Genomic DNA, 14,946 nt, shown 5'->3' with positions numbered 1-14,946 from the left:
TACCCTAGAGCTCCCTGCCAACTGGCTCAGGTCGCTGCCACTCCATTCAGCCTAGTGGCGCGCGGCGGGGCGGCTACCGGTGGGAGCGTGAGCAGCGGCGGCAGCGGTGGCGGAAGTGACCGGCGGGTCAGGTCCCTGCCGACACCATGGTGAGGGCAGGGCGCTGGCGAGCTCTCGTCCAGATGCGGGGGACGCGGCCCCCTAAGGCTCCTTGAGGCTGGCGTTGGGGCTGGCGTTGGGGCAGGGGCGTTGCAGAGCGAGTGTGTGATCTGGGCCTTTAAGTCCTTCCCCTTGGCCCGAGGAGGGGAAACTGAGTCCGGAGAAGGCGAGGGCTCTCCTAGAGTGTCCAGCGCGTCGGTCTCCGGGTATTGACGGTTGGACGAACGTGTAGTTATAGTATAGTGAACTAGCCGCGGTCTTCCCATTTTTCAGATGGGGCAGCCGAGGCCGGAGAGGAAGGGGACCCGCCGAAGGGCCCGGTGGATGCAGCAGAATGAGTTTGACACAGGGAGGTATCCCCGAGTGCATCCGACCCAGTCTGACCTCGTATTGCGAAGCTGGAGTGCCGGGAAGTAGGGTGCCCGTCTGAGTTCTCAAATTAAACCAGTTCTGCGGATATCAGGGCTTGCGAGGCCCTTAGAAAACCAGCAGCTTATCTTGCTGTGCCTCTCGTTTTCAGGCTGAAAAACAGGCCCAGAAAAGGGGTTTTCTTCTCCCTGGATCACACAGTAGGGGTGGGCGGGGGGTGTTGCACCAGAAGTGGACTAACTGTGCCCACTCAGTTCACAGAAGGGAAAAATTGAGATCCTGACAGGGAAATGGAGACCCCCCACACACACTGAGGAATTCAGGGATGGGCCTCCTGGGAGCGAGCTTGCCCAATCAACACCTGAGTCTCTGAGACCATTGGCGCATGTTCCTCAGGGTTAGTGAAGGCTCGGACAAGTGTTGCTGACTAGCGCAGGAATTGGGAGAAGGGGCGGGGTTCCTCTCTGCTGCAGGGCAGAGTTGGCTTGAGGACATGACCAGAAGGCTCTCTCTTTGTTAAGCTTCACAGAGTCAGGGTCTTGGTGTTTATCCTGATATATTCCCCGAGTCTAGAACAGTGCCTGTGCAAAGGGCACACTCTGTTTCAGCCAGAAGAGTGTCCAGGAGTGGACAAGGCATGACACAGGCTCAGTTCCCTGGGGTGGTGGTGGGCCGGAAGTGCAGGGCTCGGTGTGCAGGTCGGGGTGGTCCATGGCAGCTTCCTGAATTGGGAACCTCAGGAAGCCATTGAGTCTAGTCCTGGATTGGTCCGGAATCCAAACATTGTGAGAGCCCAGAGAAAGGAGGCCTCTTTCCTTCAGCTTTTCTAACTTCCCCAGTTTCAGATGGCCCAGTCTCCACCAGAACTGGGTGTCCAGCCCTCTCCCGTTGCCCTTGACACCATGCGTCTTCCTCTTTCCCATGGAGTTTAAAGTTCTCCGGGACCCTCTCGTTCTTTTCTCTCTCTCCAGCTTAGTTTGGCGATGAGGATGGAGATGGCAAGATGTGGCCACTGTCCCTGGCTGGTGCAGCAGTGGAGGGCTGTCCAGATGCCACCTCTCCCTTGACAGTTTCCTTATTTGTGGGGTGGGGCGAGCAACCCACCTACCCCAGGTGCCTCCCTCGGCAGTGTGTGTATTTCCCTATTTCCCTTGTATATGTTCAACAAATATTTACCTAGTCCCTCTCGTGTGCCTGGCGCCGTGCTTGGAGCTGGTCAAAGTCCACACCTTCTGAGTTTTCCAGTCTAGCAGGAGGCGCGGTGTTTCAAGTCTAGCCAGGGAGACAAGTAAACAAGATAATTAGAGACTGGCTACGTCCTGTGATGGAAACAGCAGAGGGTGGAAACAGCAGAGGGTGGCCCAGGTGGAAACCTCGTTTCCTAAATGGGGTTATTATGAAGGCCTGGAGGAGGGAGGGGCCATTTGAGCAGCAGTAAGCCTGCGGAAAGGCCCCCCAGGCAGAGGGAACCACAGGAACAAAGGTGGAGCAGTAGGAACCTGGGTGGTATGTGAAGAGCGGAGGGGGCCGGTTTGCTGGAGCCTTGTCAGGTCTGGCCTGGTGGCCTGCCTGGGGAGTGGGAATAGGGAATTCAGGGGAGAACTGGGAGCAGGTCCTGGTCCATTCCGGGCTTCGCATGTCCTCTCAGGTGCTATGTGGTTAGGGCACTGCCAGCAACACCCATGGAGGCTATGGGTCCTCCGGAACTGTCCTGTCAGTAGCTGGGACAAGGTGGTGACCCAAGAGAGGCCGTCACCAGCATAGGGGTTGTGTATGTCATAAAAGGACATCTGTGGGTCCCCTACTGACAAGCCGATGCTTCTGCTTTCACTGGCTTTACCAGGACCTTGCTGTGTGTCCCTGGGCAGTTCCCTTCTCTGACCCTCCACGTCTTAGCAACTGAGTCCATTTTCATTCTCACATTCCAGGGTTAGCCCGACTCTGTCCCCCTCCCATGATCTGGGAGGAGGACCCAGGTGTTTCATCACCTTGGCTCAGATTCCCGCTGCCCAGGAAGCCCTGCAGCTTCTGCACAGTAAAAGGCGATCTGGGCCTGTGGCCCCTAGAGTGGAGTGGAGCTGCCTGTTTCCCCTTCGAGGCCTGGTTACAGTTCACACAGGCACACCCAAATGAGAGGGCAGGAGCTGTGGTTGGCTCCGTCCGGCTCCAACCTGCTCATCCTCTGTGGAGCAGCTGCCCCTTCTCCACGTGGCCTGTTCTTTCTCCTTATCTTGGCTGTCCAGGAAGCCGGTGCAGGAAGTGGGCTTGGGCCTGGCTTCCTGTTGTTGGGGGACCTCCCCCTGTGACTTCTCAGGGAAGGCCTGTGGGATATGGGATTTGTACCCCCCACCCAAGCCCTTCCATGGGAGCCACCCTCTGGGGGCTGAGGGCCATTTCCGGACTCCACAGGAGAGGCCGTCCAGTTCCACGGCCTGAAGGAACAGCTGCCCATATCAGATCAGTAGTATGAGGCCAGGGCAGGACAAGGTGAGGCCTCGTTCCTCCCCGAGGCAGTTTCCTGTCTGTGGGGCCCTCTATCCAGAACCTTCATGTAGCCACACTAAATAGGCTGCCGTTGGACCGAGGACCAAGCACTGCCACCTGAGTCAGCCTTCTGGAGAGCCAGAGCCAGCTCCAGTGTACAGGGTCCTGATTTGGATTCCCAAAATGAGAAGAGTTGATCCGCCCCCCAAAATATACCATGTTTATTATGAAAAAGGAATTCACTAATGATGGAAAAGTAGATATCCTTAAAGCCCACCTTATCTGGGTGAGTTTTAAAAGATTCCATCCTTTACCTGCCATCTCTTGCAGTAACCACAAAGATTTTCTGGGATGCTTCTTCCTCTTACCTGGTGAAGTCCTGTCTTTGGAAACTCAGTTCAGATGTGGCCTCAGATCAAGGTGACTCCCCATTGTGCCTGGCCGAGTCACTCTTAGTCCAGTGGGGGCTGCCCCCTCTGGCTGCGGACAGAAGGGTCAAGCTAAGTTCTTTCTCTTACTGGCTCTAGTGCTGGGTAACATGCTCAGTCTTTAAGCCTTAGTATGCCCATCTGTAAAGAGGGGTGGTGATAACTCTGAGATGCTGGAAATAAAGACCTGGAGTTGCCTGTACCCATGTGGGTGGATCTCAGACATCGTAGAGCAAATAGCAACGGCAGAGGGACCTGTACACTGTGATGCTGTTGATAAGCGTGGTGCGTGTGAGGGATATGTACAGCTATTAAAAAATACCAAACGGTCAGCAGTGGGACTAGGTAGCAGCTGCCTCTGGGAGGAAAGGTGGAGCTTGAGATGTTCTTTCCTAAACTGGGAGGCAGGTATGTGTCCTGAGGTTGTGCAGAATGAGAGTGCCTCTTAGGGGGATAGGCATGTGCGCTCCTGTACCCCTGGTGCTGTTGTGGGACCCCGCCCAGAGGCCTGGGGCTCCAGGTGCCAACTAAACAGACAAATCTCTTGCCCTTGTTTGTCTTTCAGCTCCCATTGTCACTGCTGAAGACGGCTCAGAATCACCCCATGGTGAGTAGGTGCCATCTGGGGCGACGGGTTTCAGTGGGGACCAGCCCCAGCAGAGGGACGGGGACACTGGGTGAAGAGTGAGGTGCCTCCAGCGAAACCTGATTCCCTGCCTGTCCACAGAGCAGCAGCTTGTTCTCTCCCCTCCCACATGGATCAGGACCGGAGTCATTTCTGCTGCTTACAGGAGTATTATGTGCTGATTAAAAATGTCAAACACGCCCTGGCTGGTGTGGCTCAATGGATTGAGTGCTGGCCTGTGAACTGAAAGGTCACTGGTTCAATTCCTGGTCAAGGTCAAGGCACATGCCTGGGTTGTGGGCCAGGTCCCCAGTTGGGGGTCACGTGAGAGGTGGCCAGCTGATGCTTCCCTCGAGTGTCCATGTTTCTCTCTCTCCCTCTCTTTCTCCCTCTCTTCTTCTCGTTCTAAAAATAAATAAATAAAACCTTTTAAAAATAATGTCAAACAGGAGAGTGAAGCCCCCGCATTCATCTTCCCAGCAACTTAACTAATTCTGTAATACGTGTGCATATAAATGAATGTGATTTTTTTAATGATTTTTGTTGTTTTTCAATATATTCTGTTTTCTTTCTCTTTATTCACTACAATTCAAATACAACTCAACCTTTTAAAGTGAACAGTGCCGTGGCCTTTAGCCAATTCACGATGTTGTACAACTGTCACCTCTGGCTAGTTCCAGAACATTTCCATCACCCCAGAGGAGACCCCATCCCCACTAGCAGTCACTCCCCGTCCCCCTGGCCCAGGCCTGGCAACCAGCAGCCTGTGCCCTGTCTCTGCGGGCTTGCCTGATCTGGACACTTCACATGAACGGGGTCAGACAGCCTGCGGCCCGAGTGTCTGTCATCTCTCGGCGCGGTGTTTCCAGGTTTCATCCTGTGTCAGCGCCCCACTCTTCTTCGTGGCTGCGTAGCAGTCCATTGTGTGGATAGGTCTCGAAGTGTTCATCACGTTCACTAGTTGATAGACATTTGGGGTGTTTCTACTTTTTGGCTATTTGAATATTTGGCTGCTGTGAACATTTGTGTATACATTTTTTTAAATCCTCACTTGAGGATATGTTTATTGCATTTGGAGAGAGAGGAAGGGACAGAGAGAGAGGAAAAAAAAACCCATTGATTGGTTGCTTCCTGTACATGCGCTGACCAGGGATTGAATCTGTAACCTAGGTATTTGTCCTGACCAGGAATCGAACCCACAGCCTTTTTTAGTGTCCAGCTCCAGCTCCAAACAACCTAGCCAGGGCTCCCATATGCGTGTTTTGCATGGATGAATGCCTTTGTTTCTTTTGGCCGTATAACTGAGTTGGTCCTTTTTAAAATCACAGTCTATTGTTTATTTGTTTTGGTATTTTTCCCCCCACCAAAAAAAAAAAAAAAAAAAAAAAGGTTTCCTCGTAGACAATCTACAATACCCAGCAAAGTGTACAGAGAAAGTGGAATGTGTCCCTGTAAGATGGGCTTCCTGGAGGGCCTGGGCGCTGAGTGCGGTGGCCCCTGGGTCCTGAGAGGAGTTGAGGGCGTGTCTGGATAAGGGCAGGGCTTCTCTCTCAGTGGCAGGGGTGCACCTCTCTTGGGGCCCGCGACTGACTTGGGGCCCGTTTCTGTCCAGTTGGTAGAGCTTAAAAACGGCGAGACGTACAACGGGCACCTTGTAAGCTGTGACAACTGGATGAACATCAACCTACGTGAGGTGATCTGCACGTCCAGGGTGAGTGCCCTGAGCTGGAGCTGGCCCGACACCTGGGGACCGTTGGGTGGGGCAGGTGGGCATGGGGGGTAGGGGCAGTGTGACCAGGAGTGTGTGCTTGAACTGGAGTCTTACAGGGCCTCAGCATTCTGGCCTCCAGATGGGGTGAAGGCCCTTTCCTACACCCTTTGGGAGATGGGGGGCTCACTCAGCCTACCACAAGTCTTCCAACCAGGGGCGGGGCCTGCGGGACTAGACTGGTGTGGAGTAGTGCCAAGGGACAGGGCTCCAAGTCCCCAGTGCCTGGACTTTGAACCTATGAGGACTGTACCTGTGGGGATGCTTCCTGAGCAAATACTGAGCTGTTCCCCCCCCCCCCCCTTTCCCTGTTTCTACCCCTGACCTGGAAGGACTCAGGCTGTGAGGGTGCTTCTGGCTATAAGTCCCTGCTGTACCGGTAGGGGCTGGCCTATGGGGCAGGCAGACCCCCCCTTCCTGTCTGCCATAGCCGCTATTGGTCCAGGCTGTAGGCCATAGTGGTATAGTTGTGGGGTATCCGGGCCACCAGAGGGCAAGGGTGGCCCTGTAGCCCCATGGACCAGGAGGCTTGTTTACCCCCCCAGGCCTGAAACCAGGAAGTGCCTGAAACCTGGGCCAGAACCTAAGCCACCAGGCTGGGATGGCCCCAGAGTCGTGAGGACAAGGATGGTGGTGGAGGCAGGGCTCTCTCACAGTAATATGCATGGACTCCAGGCTTAGTCTCCCTGCCAGCCACAGCCCCCCAGGTTACAGGGGAAGCAGCTGCTGAGGGCCCCAGCCAGGGCAGGGCTCTCTTGAGCCTATGGGCAGCATGCTCCTAGGGTTTGCCACACACAGGGTAAGGCAACCCCCTGCCCCTAGTCCATCCTTTTGGATGATTCACGCCCTAACAGGCAGACTGGTGGCATGACCCCTTCCCTCACCTACACAGCTCCGTGACTTGCTCCTTGTAATGGTACATTGTGGAGCTGCCACCCCAGCCTGCCAGAAGCTCCCTCCTGGATTTCTAGCCAGATGTCTGGGCGGCTCATTATGGACTTAGCAGCAGGGCTGCGTGGCATAGCTTTATGTGCATATGTCCTTCTGCACGTGGCCAGTAGGTCTGTGTCCACTTGTGAGACCTAGAACCAACTACCAGGTTCAGGGCTTGGTTGGTCCAGTCTCCAGTGTCAACTAAGCTTGGAAACATGGCTCCCCTGGGCATTTCCATCTGTGTCCAGATGGTTGGGAGGAAAGGCCGAGGTGAAGATTGAAATCTCTTGGGTGGTGGGTAGCAGAATCCAGAGACCCCGGGGGCCAAGAACCCAGGGGAAGCTCAGGTTGGGAGGCACTAAGGTACTGCCATGGAAAGCAGAATGAGCCCTGGCTCCTACAGGGAGCGCACTGGGCTCAGCCTGACCTTGGCTGAGGGAGGGCTGATGAAGGAGCAGCCAGCCCCAGCCCTGGCCGTGAGCTTCTACGGAATCCTTCTGTTTCTGCCTGGCTGTACTTTGCATCCGCACAGACTTGGCCCTTCGCCCACTCTTTCTGGGAAAGGAATGTGCGGGGCCTCGTGGGGTTCCTTTGTGGGGTGGGAGCTCGTGAATATTCCTGGGAAGAGTCAGCCCTCAAACATTGTCTCACCCACAAAGTGCCTCTGCTGGGCCAGACCAGGCTGCTGGCAAGGACTGGGGAAGACTGGGGATTTCAGGGAGACTGGAGACGGGGAGGCAAGTGTTGTCACAGACTAGAGATAGCTGGACAAGGAAAGGCGACAACCAACAATGGTGTGTGCAAAGTGCTAGGGGCCAGAAGCCCTCTTTGTGTGTTGCAGAAAGTTCCATTTGGAAACTGTTGAATGTGCCGAGAGAGGGCAGCCAGGGTGGGGCTGGATCTTGGGCCCTGGGAGCCGTAGTGACTTTGGACCTGGTCCTCGGGACAAGGGGGCCCTAAATGTTTTGGGTTTTTTTTTTTAAGATTTTATTTATTTTGTAGAGAGAGGGGGAGGGAGGGAGAAAGAGAGGGAGATAAGTGAGAGTGACATCGATCTGTTGCCTCTTGCACGACCCCCACCTTGCACACCCCCCAACCCGGGGCCCAGCCTGCAACCCAGGCGAGGGCCCTGACCTGGGAATTTAACCGGAGACCAGGAGACCTTTCCGTTTGTGGGAGGACGCCCAACCACTGAGCCACACCAGCCCGGGCTCTGATTGGGTTCTAAGCAGGGCGAGGTCTTGGTCTGATTTCTAAGGGTGTGGGGGGAGGAGAAGGCTACCCAGGCTTCTGGCTGCGAGCAATGGGGGTGGGGCTGGGAAACTAATCTGGTAGAAGCAGCCCTGGGCTCCTGCCCAAGGGCAGCAGGAGGGGACTTCAGGGGAAGGCCTTGTGCTGGTCGCCTGGCAGGGGAGGGGACACGGAGCGGTGGAGGGGGTGGGGGATGTCCACGTAGTAGGAACCGCAGGGTTTTGTCTTTTCTAGCCCCCGTGTCTCTCCAGCCTCAGTTAGCTCCCCTGAAAACTAGCATCTTGGGGAGCTGCTCCTGGCGAGCGCCAGACCTGCCTCCCACCCCTCTCCTGGCCCTCTTCACCTGTCTCACAAGGTCTCTGTCCTCCTGCCCTGTGTCCCATGCCAAACTCAGACCCTGCCGGGAGATAATTGGATGAATGAATGAGTCAGGGATGTAGAAAAGGTTCTAGAAGGTGGGTTCCAGAAGGTGGGTTCTAGAAGGCGGGGGACAGGAGCAGACAGCAACTGGGCTGTGGCCGCACCTGGTGCATGGGGCAGCCCCCACCCTGGGCCTTGAGCTGCAGGTGACAAATCCCATCCCATACTGAAAGACAAGCTGAGGCCGTGGAGGCTGTCTCCCATGTAGCCCTGGTTCTTCCTCATGTGCCAAGGGTGCTGAATGTCTGTTGACCCCACGGGAGGGGTCCCACGTCATGTCTGGGACTGTGAACTTCGCAGCCTACAGGGGTGATGGCAGGTGCAGATAGCCGCCCCCTCTCGTGCAGGACGGAGACAAGTTCTGGCGGATGCCGGAGTGCTATATCCGCGGCAGCACCATCAAGTATCTGCGCATCCCGGACGAGATCATTGACATGGTCAAGGAAGAGGTGGTGGCCAAAGGTCGTGGTCGAGGTGGCCTGCAGCAGCAGAAGCAGCAGAAAGGCCGTGGCATGGGGGGTGCCGGGCGAGGTAGGCCCTGCATGCGCGCGCTCGCTCGCGCTCTCGCTCTCTCTCTCTCAGCAGCAGCACGTGGCGTCCTTTTCGGCCCAGTGTTGACATTCTTGGCTGGTGCTCTCATGGTGCAGCAGCAGGCCTGGCTCTGAGCCCTAGCCCTGACCCCCGACAGAGCTGGGGAGCTGTGACTCACAGGATTCTTCTGGGGAGTGGCTGTTGCTGCTGACTGCCACCTGCCCCTGCCCCAGCCCAGGGTCCCAGCTGAGTCCTTGGTGCCCTCAGCTTTAGGTCCAGCCCAGGAGATTGACCTGGTACCCACACAGACCTGGGCCTTGAGCCCTTGTCTCCATACTTGTCTATGTCTGGGCATGGCATGCACCTTCCTAAGCCTCAGTTTCCCCTCTTTAGAGAGGGTCCAGCAGTGTCCACCTCATCAAGCTGCAGGCGAGGACCCCTCAAGCTCAGGGGCTGGCACAGGACCCTTCTCTGCCCTGACTCCTTGATGCAAAGCCACGGCCACACCTTTTTGACAGACTCCCCCTCACTGCCCTGAGATGCCAACTCTGGAGTAAGATTAAATTTGTTGTATAGTCAGCTGGACCCTGGGCCCAGAGGCCATCTGTAAACCCCACCTCCCGGTCAGGCTCCTATTGTTGGAGTGGCCTGACTCTGTCTCTTCCGACAGTGGGGACCTCCCGCATGCTAGGCCTGGAGCCAGCTTGAGCCAGGCCCAGGTGACAGGAGTGAGCCATGGTGAAGAGGGTGGGAGGGCACTCTAGACAGGGAGGGTTGACAGGGACTGTTAGTGGGGCCCCAGGGTCTCAGGGCCTGTCTTGTACCCAAGGCTAGGCCCTGGGTACTGGCGGGCACCACTGCTGGCTGAGCCGCAGGGAGGTGGGGGGAGGGGCCTCTCTGCCTACTCTGGAGAGAGGCCCCAGGGACCTCAGTGGCAGGTGGAGCCCGCTTGGCAAAGCTGGTCTTGGTCCATGAGAGGTGAGGTGGGGCAGCCCCTGCCTGCACGGGTCTCTGTACCCACAGGGCAGTATTACCATGAGGGAGGTCCTGGGTCCCCAGAGCAGACTTCAGCCTCAGAGTTGGGGGTGCCTGGCCCACTCTGCCAGAGTCCTGCCCCTGTCCTGGCTCTTACCCCTCCTGGAAGCCCTTCTGGCTTTGTTCTTCCAATGATCACCCCCTACCTCAGCCCTGGGCCCTCTCCCAGGAAGCCTGACCCAATGCCCAGGATAACTTGTGGCCCACCTGTGGACCCAAGTTATCCTGTGGACCCAGGATAACTTGTGGACCCTTACACCCCTTGTACCCTAGGGGCCTGGTGTCCTCCTTTGTCACACTGAGAACATTCTCAGGCACCACCCATGCCTGGCCCTGGTCAGATACTCCACCTGTTTTCAGCCTGCCCTCCCCACTTTATAGAGGGCCACTGAGGCCCAGAGGGGTTAGAAGGCCCTGGAACCAGGCTCCCCTGCAGCCTCCACTTCTGTTCTGCAGGTGTGTTTGGCGGCCGGGGCCGAGGTGGGATCCCAGGCACCGGCAGAGGTCAGCCAGAAAAGAAGCCAGGCAGGCAGACGGGCAAACAGTGAGCGGCCTGCGTCCCCAGAGACTTGAGCACCCCTACTCCGAGCTGCACGTGTGCTCCAGCCCACCAGTCTGTTCGGAACAGAAATGAGGCAGGTGTGGGGGGACCCCCACCTGTGCGTTTTGTTATCCTCTTCTTTATGTAAAGTCCTTTTTTTAACCCAGCATTTCAACAGTTAGAAATGTTATTTGGTGTTTTTGATTTTGTGAAGCTGCGGCCAACTTGATTCCTGGAAGGTTCTCTGTGTTGATGCATCTTTAGAGCCCTTGCCGTGTGTGTTAAAGGGGCCGTTTTCCAAAGTATTGTCTTGTATCTCTTGTTGGAGCCCTGTGTGGCATAGATGGGAGGTTTTCCTTTTAAGTTCTTTGCACAGAGATTGACCATCCACGAGTTTTGCTGAAACACAGACCTGAACTTGTTGTTTCAGAACAAATCTGGACAGACATGTGCCTCAGAAGCTGTTGTGGGGATGTGGTTGGGCCCTGCCCCTTTGCCTCCTCTCCCCCTCTTTGTGTTACAAAAATAAAGACAAAACAACTGCATACTGCACACCCGAAATTCCTTTTGAGCCACTGGGAGCTCACAGCATTTGGCAACCTCAGGAAATCACAGCCCTGGGGGGGGTCTCCTTCTGAGCGCTGTGGCCCGTCTTGCGGGGAGTAGGTTTCGTTTTGTTTTTTCTTTTTAAATTTTATTTATTTACTTTTAGAGAGAGGGGAGGGGGTGGAGAAAGAAAGGGAGAGAAACATCAATCAGTTGCCTCTCAAATACCCGCAGCTGGGGACCTGGCCCAGAACCAAACTGGCCACCTTTCGGTTTGCAGGGCAGCGCTCAACCCACTGAGCCACAGCAGCCAGGGTAGGTGTTGCAACAGGACACTTAGCCTGCCCCTCAAGGTTTTATGAAAGGCAAGGTAGAAGACTGGCATTGGGGCAGGGGTTGCCCCAGATTTGCCTTAACCCCCTTCCCTCTTTGTGTAAAGAGTTGATGCTGTGAGAGGTGGGGGTGGGAGCCAGTAGACACCCACAAAGCCCAGCCTTGCCACCAACAGCCCACCCTGTTTTGCAAGCACCAACATCAGAGCTCACCAAGATAGGCGACGCCTGGAGGGAAGTGCAGATTTCCCTGGGCCTCTTCGCTCTCCAGGCGCCACCGCCCACATCACCTGAGCCGCGAACCACACTGGCAGAGCTGCCAGTGTCATGGTCTGCGGACAGGTTTCCCTTTTGTAAGTGCAGGCACAGCTGGTGCTGGGAGATGAGTCCCAGCCACCTGTCACCAGGTGAGACCAGTTTTGAGAGGTGAGTAGAATAAAAGGCGCTGTTGCCCTGGAAACTCTGCTGGGGGATCTGTAAAGTGTAGACGGGTCTCCCCAGTCTGGGGGATCTCCACATTTTAGGTTCAAGAACGTGGCCTGCCTCCCCTTGCCAGCCTCCTTACCTCCACCATTGCTTCTTCCTGGTCCCACCCCGTGGGGGACTCACGGCTAACCCTAACCCTGAATCCTTGTCTACTAACAAAGCAGCACTTTGGCCTGGGTTGGGATAGGGTGGGGGCTCTGCAAGCCAAGGCCCCCAGGACCCATCTCTCTCGCCAGAGGCTGTGGAGGCCTTGGCAACATGGGCCAGGGGTCAGGGCTGCTGACAGGGCTGAAGGGGCAAGAAGCGAAGGCCTGGTGGGGAAGGAGGAGCCCTGTTCCCAGTCCTGCCCCCCGCCCATTGCCTTGGATGCAGGGACCCATCAAGACCTTTGGGCTCCTGGTCTGCTGGAGCTTTGATGAAATGGGGGCTCTGGGACCAGGCACCCCATGGACTGCGATGGGAAGTCCTTCAGAGGCCTGCTCGCTGCTCCTGACAGTTTGACTGCCATCTGGACCAAGAGCTCCCAGAGGCCACCAGCCTCCTGAAGTCCAGGGACAGGAGCCCTCCTCTGGTCACTCACTGTACCCAGCCCCGGCCACCCCAAGCCTGTGTGATCCTGCTGCACCCACCTGGCCCTGACCTTTCTGAAAGGCAGCCTGGCTAGCTGTCTGCCCCTCACCCCGCACCTGAGCTGCTGCCCTGGCCCTGCTGCTTGAGTGCCTGGGCTCCCTGCGGGCCCTGTCTCCAGCTGGCCGTTGGGACAGCCCTGTTTCAGTCTTTCTTCTTCCTGGTTGTTTTCAAGAACCAGCCTCAGCCCCTCAGCAAAAAGAAACCGAAAGTATATAGAGCCTCAGTCCTGCTGCTGCTGGTCTGTCGGTGGGGTCTGTGCCTTCCAGCTGACAGTGCAGGACCCTAGAGTGGGACAGTGACCTCCTCCCCCTGGGGTGTACTCCTGGTCCCCATCAGGGAGCCTGCGCCCAGGTGTGACTTAGCTTGGAGCCAAGAGCCCATTTCTGGGACTGGGATGCAGCCAGCCATTTGCAAGGTTCTCTCTTGCTTTTCTGTCACCCTTGCCTGCACACTTGTCCAAGTCATTCCTCCTCACGGCCCTGCCCTGAGCCCACTGCCCCCAGGCAGTATGATGGCAGGCGTTCTTCCCACCCGCCAGTTGGGCCTTAGGGCCGGGCACAACCTGGCGTTGGCATTGTGTGTCTCCAGTGGCTCAGTGCACATCCCAGTGTCCTCTGTCATCCCTCAGTGGACAAGATGGCTAAGTATAGCCATTGGGGTACGGGAGAAGGCCTAATGGACATTGTCTCAGGCAACCCTAGTGGGAGAAGCCACCCACCACAATACAAGCAGAGGGCTGGCTTAGGACAGAGGAATGGGCCACAACCCCGTCCCAGGTGCTTCTGGAGGCAAAGAAAGCAAGGGTGACAACCAAGGGGGAGACGGTCAGAGAAGGTGAGAGGGTGACATTTGAGGGAGGTGAGGGAGCCAGACACCTTGGGGAAGTGTTCAGATGGGAGATCAGCCACACAAGGCCCTTTGCAGATTGGTGAGGGGGCAGGAAGTGGGGTGGGGGCAGGCCCTGAGCGAGACGGGAAGCCACAGAGGGTTCCAGAACACACTGAGGCAAAGGTGGAAGTCAGGAGACCAGGAAGAGGTAGTTTCAGGACTCAGCTGACAGTGGAAGCCGTGAGGTGGAAGAAGGGCAAGGTGCTGTGAGGACCCAGGCAGATGGGCTCCCTGCTCGCAGGAAGCCCGGGACACCGAGGTAGGATCTTTCCACAAGCGTGGAGGAGGAAGCCTGGATGAGAGGACACAATCAAACTAGCCCTGGAAGGACAAGATGACACTGGCCAGGGGAAGAGAGCAGGGAACAGGTGGCGGGAATAGCAAGTGCAAAGCCCCTGAGCTCCTATGGCCTGCTCCCACGCAGGCAGAGAAGGCGAGCGCCCTGCCTGAGGTTCCACAGCTCCAGAGCCACCTCAGAGCTCCTCCCTCTGTTGTCTTCTTGAACTTGGAGGGTCTACTGTCTCCAGCCAGCACACAGGAGTGCGGAGTCAGTTTGGGCAGGCAAGGCCGGCTCCTGTTTAAAAATTCACTCCCCTCACAGTAGCTTCAGCTGAGGGACAGAGTTTGAGGCACACAAGGGGCCGAGGTTGGACCCAGCTGTGCCTCAGTTTCCTCCCTGGTAACTGGACTCCACCTCCAGGGGGTTAAGAGGATTACAGAAGGATGGATGCTTGAAACCACCTCACTAGTGCTTCAGTGAGCACCTGCAGAATGTCTGAAGCCTCACCCAGGTCCCTCTCCATCTAAGCCTCGAGGTCAGCATGATTGGCTCATTGTCCCGGTGGGCCCCAAGCCGTGGTGCCATTTTGTGGGCAGCCACCAGGCCACCGTCCTCTCTGCCCCAGAAGCTGGCACCAGACGCCTGGCCTGGTGAGCAGTCACCTCGCAGGCCCCCGGTCCTACCCTAAAAGCTCCCTCCCAGTCTTAGCCCAGCCACCCAGAGGTGACTCATCCTTGCCCCGCCTCCGTTGGAACCAGGCACTGAAATAGTCACCGAGCTCACTCTCGGGAGTGGCCGTGGAAATATTTCAGGGCTGCATTCAGCACCTAAAAATACTCTGCCTCTCTGGGTCCTCAAGTGTCTTCCCCCCCAGCCCCCATCACTCCCTTCTCCGTTCCTTTGAAAACCACCCATGAGCACCCCAGGCCTGTGCCTCCATGTAGCGTCCCTCCAGCCTGTTAAACATCCCTGGCGACCAGGGCTGGAGAGTGTCGCTAAGTGCAAGTGCGTGTGGACTATGGCCTGCCTCCCTTGGCACCATGGAAACTTAGCTTCTCCAGAACATTCTGGAAGGGAGGCCTTTTCTGAAACCCCTAGAAGTCTGTTCCTGGACAGGGAGCCCTGGGCACAGCAACACTGTCCAGGGAGATCTAACTCAGTTTTCCTTCAAAATGAGAAAATGATTCTTGCTGTTTGTGTCCCCGTGTCTGCAGGAAGCAGACACCCCAGCAGAGCCCGC

The 14,946-nt window shown here is 56.6% G+C and overlaps 1 protein-coding gene across 6 annotated transcripts; it reads left to right on the top strand.

Annotated features, from left to right (window-relative positions):
* Positions 1-15: 15 nt before the first annotated feature.
* LSM4 (LSM4 homolog, U6 small nuclear RNA and mRNA degradation associated) lies at positions 16-11,089 on the top strand. Of its 6 annotated transcripts, XM_045195809.2 has the most exons (7): positions 57-149; positions 433-572; positions 3,343-3,506; positions 4,006-4,047; positions 5,678-5,776; positions 8,785-8,968; positions 10,460-11,089. In XM_045195809.2, the coding sequence occupies exons 2-7, from the start codon at positions 494-496 to the stop codon at positions 10,549-10,551; spliced, it is 660 nt and encodes a 219-aa protein (XP_045051744.1). In that variant the 5' UTR covers positions 57-149; positions 433-493; the 3' UTR covers positions 10,552-11,089. The 6 variants fall into 6 exon arrangements, with proteins under 6 accessions (XP_024416719.1, XP_045051744.1, XP_045051746.1 ...); XM_045195811.3 differs by lacking the exon at positions 3,343-3,506 and having other exon boundaries at positions 63-149; positions 433-508; XM_024560951.3 differs by lacking the exons at positions 433-572; positions 3,343-3,506 and having other exon boundaries at positions 16-149.
* Positions 11,090-14,946: the final 3,857 nt, after the last annotated feature.

Source organism: Desmodus rotundus, unplaced genomic scaffold, assembly GCF_022682495.2.
Source record: "Desmodus rotundus isolate HL8 unplaced genomic scaffold, HLdesRot8A.1 manual_scaffold_451, whole genome shotgun sequence".
Lineage (NCBI taxonomy): Eukaryota > Metazoa > Chordata > Mammalia > Chiroptera > Phyllostomidae > Desmodus > Desmodus rotundus.
Note: the sequence above shows the minus strand (reverse complement) of the source record. Positions and strands in the feature narration are given on the sequence as shown.

Coding starts and splice junctions, on each gene's coding strand:
- LSM4 (XM_045195809.2), top strand. CDS start 494: ATGAGTTTGACACAGGGAGGTATCCCCGAGTGCATCCGACCCAGTCTG. Junction 3,507..4,005: donor CTCTGGCTGCGGACAGAAGG/GTCAAGCTAAGT, acceptor TTTGTCTTTCAG/CTCCCATTGTCACTGCTGAA. Junction 4,048..5,677: donor CGGCTCAGAATCACCCCATG/GTGAGTAGGTGC, acceptor GTTTCTGTCCAG/TTGGTAGAGCTTAAAAACGG.